The 1,411-nt window shown below is 56.8% G+C and overlaps 1 protein-coding gene across 1 annotated transcript in view; it reads left to right on the forward strand.

Annotated features, from left to right (window-relative positions):
• Positions 1-851, forward strand: part of EMH_0011360 (uncharacterized protein) — a gene marked incomplete at both ends in the record, with an annotated part of 3,810 nt that extends 2,959 nt beyond the window's left edge. The window contains one exon of the mRNA XM_013499251.1: positions 137-851. Coding sequence (XP_013354705.1) covers positions 137-851 — 715 coding nt within the window. The remainder of the gene's footprint in view (positions 1-136) is intronic.
• Positions 852-1,411: the final 560 nt, after the last annotated feature.

Here is a 1,411-nt window from a genome sequence, read left to right on the forward strand (position 1 = left end):
GGGACTCCTCCCCTCGCCTGTACTCGGGGGGGGTCCCCCGCCGCAGCAGCCAACTTGCTGCTGCTTCATACACTTCTGCTGCTGCTAACGGGGTTTCCTCAGTTCTTCCTTCACCGCGTGCTGGAGCAGCACTCAGCAGGTGCAGCAGCAGCAGCAAGCCTCTGGGTGCAGCAGCAACAGCAGCAGCAACAGCAGCAGCAGCAGCAGCAACATATGGCGTCTCCTTTGATCGTTCACTGTCTCCTTTTGGGGGGACAGGGAGGAGACAGCGCCTGAGTGAGGGCCCGCACCGCTTCATGCTGCAGCCAGAAGAGCAGCAGCAATTCGACTATGCAGAAGACTCTCCTGCTGCTGCTGCTGCAGCAGCAGCAGCAGCAGCAGCAGCAGCAGCAGCAAAACTAGGAACTGCAACAGGAAGCTTCATGTCTGCTGCCTCCACCACCGCCTCCGCCTGGGCCTCCTCAGGCACATCCTCAAGGCTCTCGGGGGACTACCCGCTGCAGCAGCAGCAGCAGCAGCAACAGCAGCAGCAGCAGCAGCAGCAGCAGCAGCAGCAGCAGGGTTTCTGGGCTGCTGAGGCCCCGCTGCAGCACATGCAGCGAAGGGCCTCTGACTCGGGGGCCCTTCGCAGAGGGATGTCATTCTACACTGCTCCCCCTCCTCTGTCTTTTTACTCAGGCCAGCAGCAGCAGCAGCAGCAGCAGCAGCAGCAGCAGCAGCAGCAGCAGCTGTTGCTGCAGCAGCAGCAGCTGCTGCAGCAGCAGAGACCTTCGGAGGCTTCAGCAAAGCTGGGGTCTGCTGCAGACGCAGTTCACTGGGGCTCTCTGCTGCGGCCAACACACAACCTGTAGTTCAGTGTCCTGGCTAGCTAGCCAGCTAGCTAAACAGCTAGCCAGCTAGCTAAATACCTAGCCAGCTAGACGTGTAGCTAGCTAGCTAGCTAAATAGCTAGCTAGCTAGCTACATAGCTAGCTAGCTAGCTAAATAGTCACCTAGCTAGCTAAATAGCTAGCTAGCTAGCTAAATGGCTAGCCGGCTAGCTAGCTAGCTAAATAGCTAGCTAGCTAGCTACCTGGGTTGCTAGCGAACTAGCTAGCTAATTGGCTGGCTAGTGGGCTGGCTAGCTAACTGGCTGGCTGGCGAAATAGATAGCTAGCTAGCTAGCTAGCTAGCCAGGGTAGTGTTGGTGGCTCTAGGTCCCTTGGCGCTCCCGGAGCCTTCAGGTGTATAGGCAGCTTTTTGATTTATATTTAATTCCTTTTGTCTTTCCCAACTTTGTCTTCGCAAACCTTCTGTTCAGGCAGGCTAGCTAGCCATACAGCTAGCTAGCTAGCTAGCTAGCTAGCCAACTCGCCAACTAGCTAGCTAGCTAACTAGCTAGCAAACTCGCCAGCTAGCTAGCTAGCTAGCT

This window comes from Eimeria mitis, genomic scaffold, assembly GCF_000499745.2.
Source record: "Eimeria mitis Houghton genomic scaffold, Emh_scaff414, whole genome shotgun sequence".
NCBI classification, from domain to species: Eukaryota; Apicomplexa; class Conoidasida; order Eucoccidiorida; family Eimeriidae; genus Eimeria; species Eimeria mitis.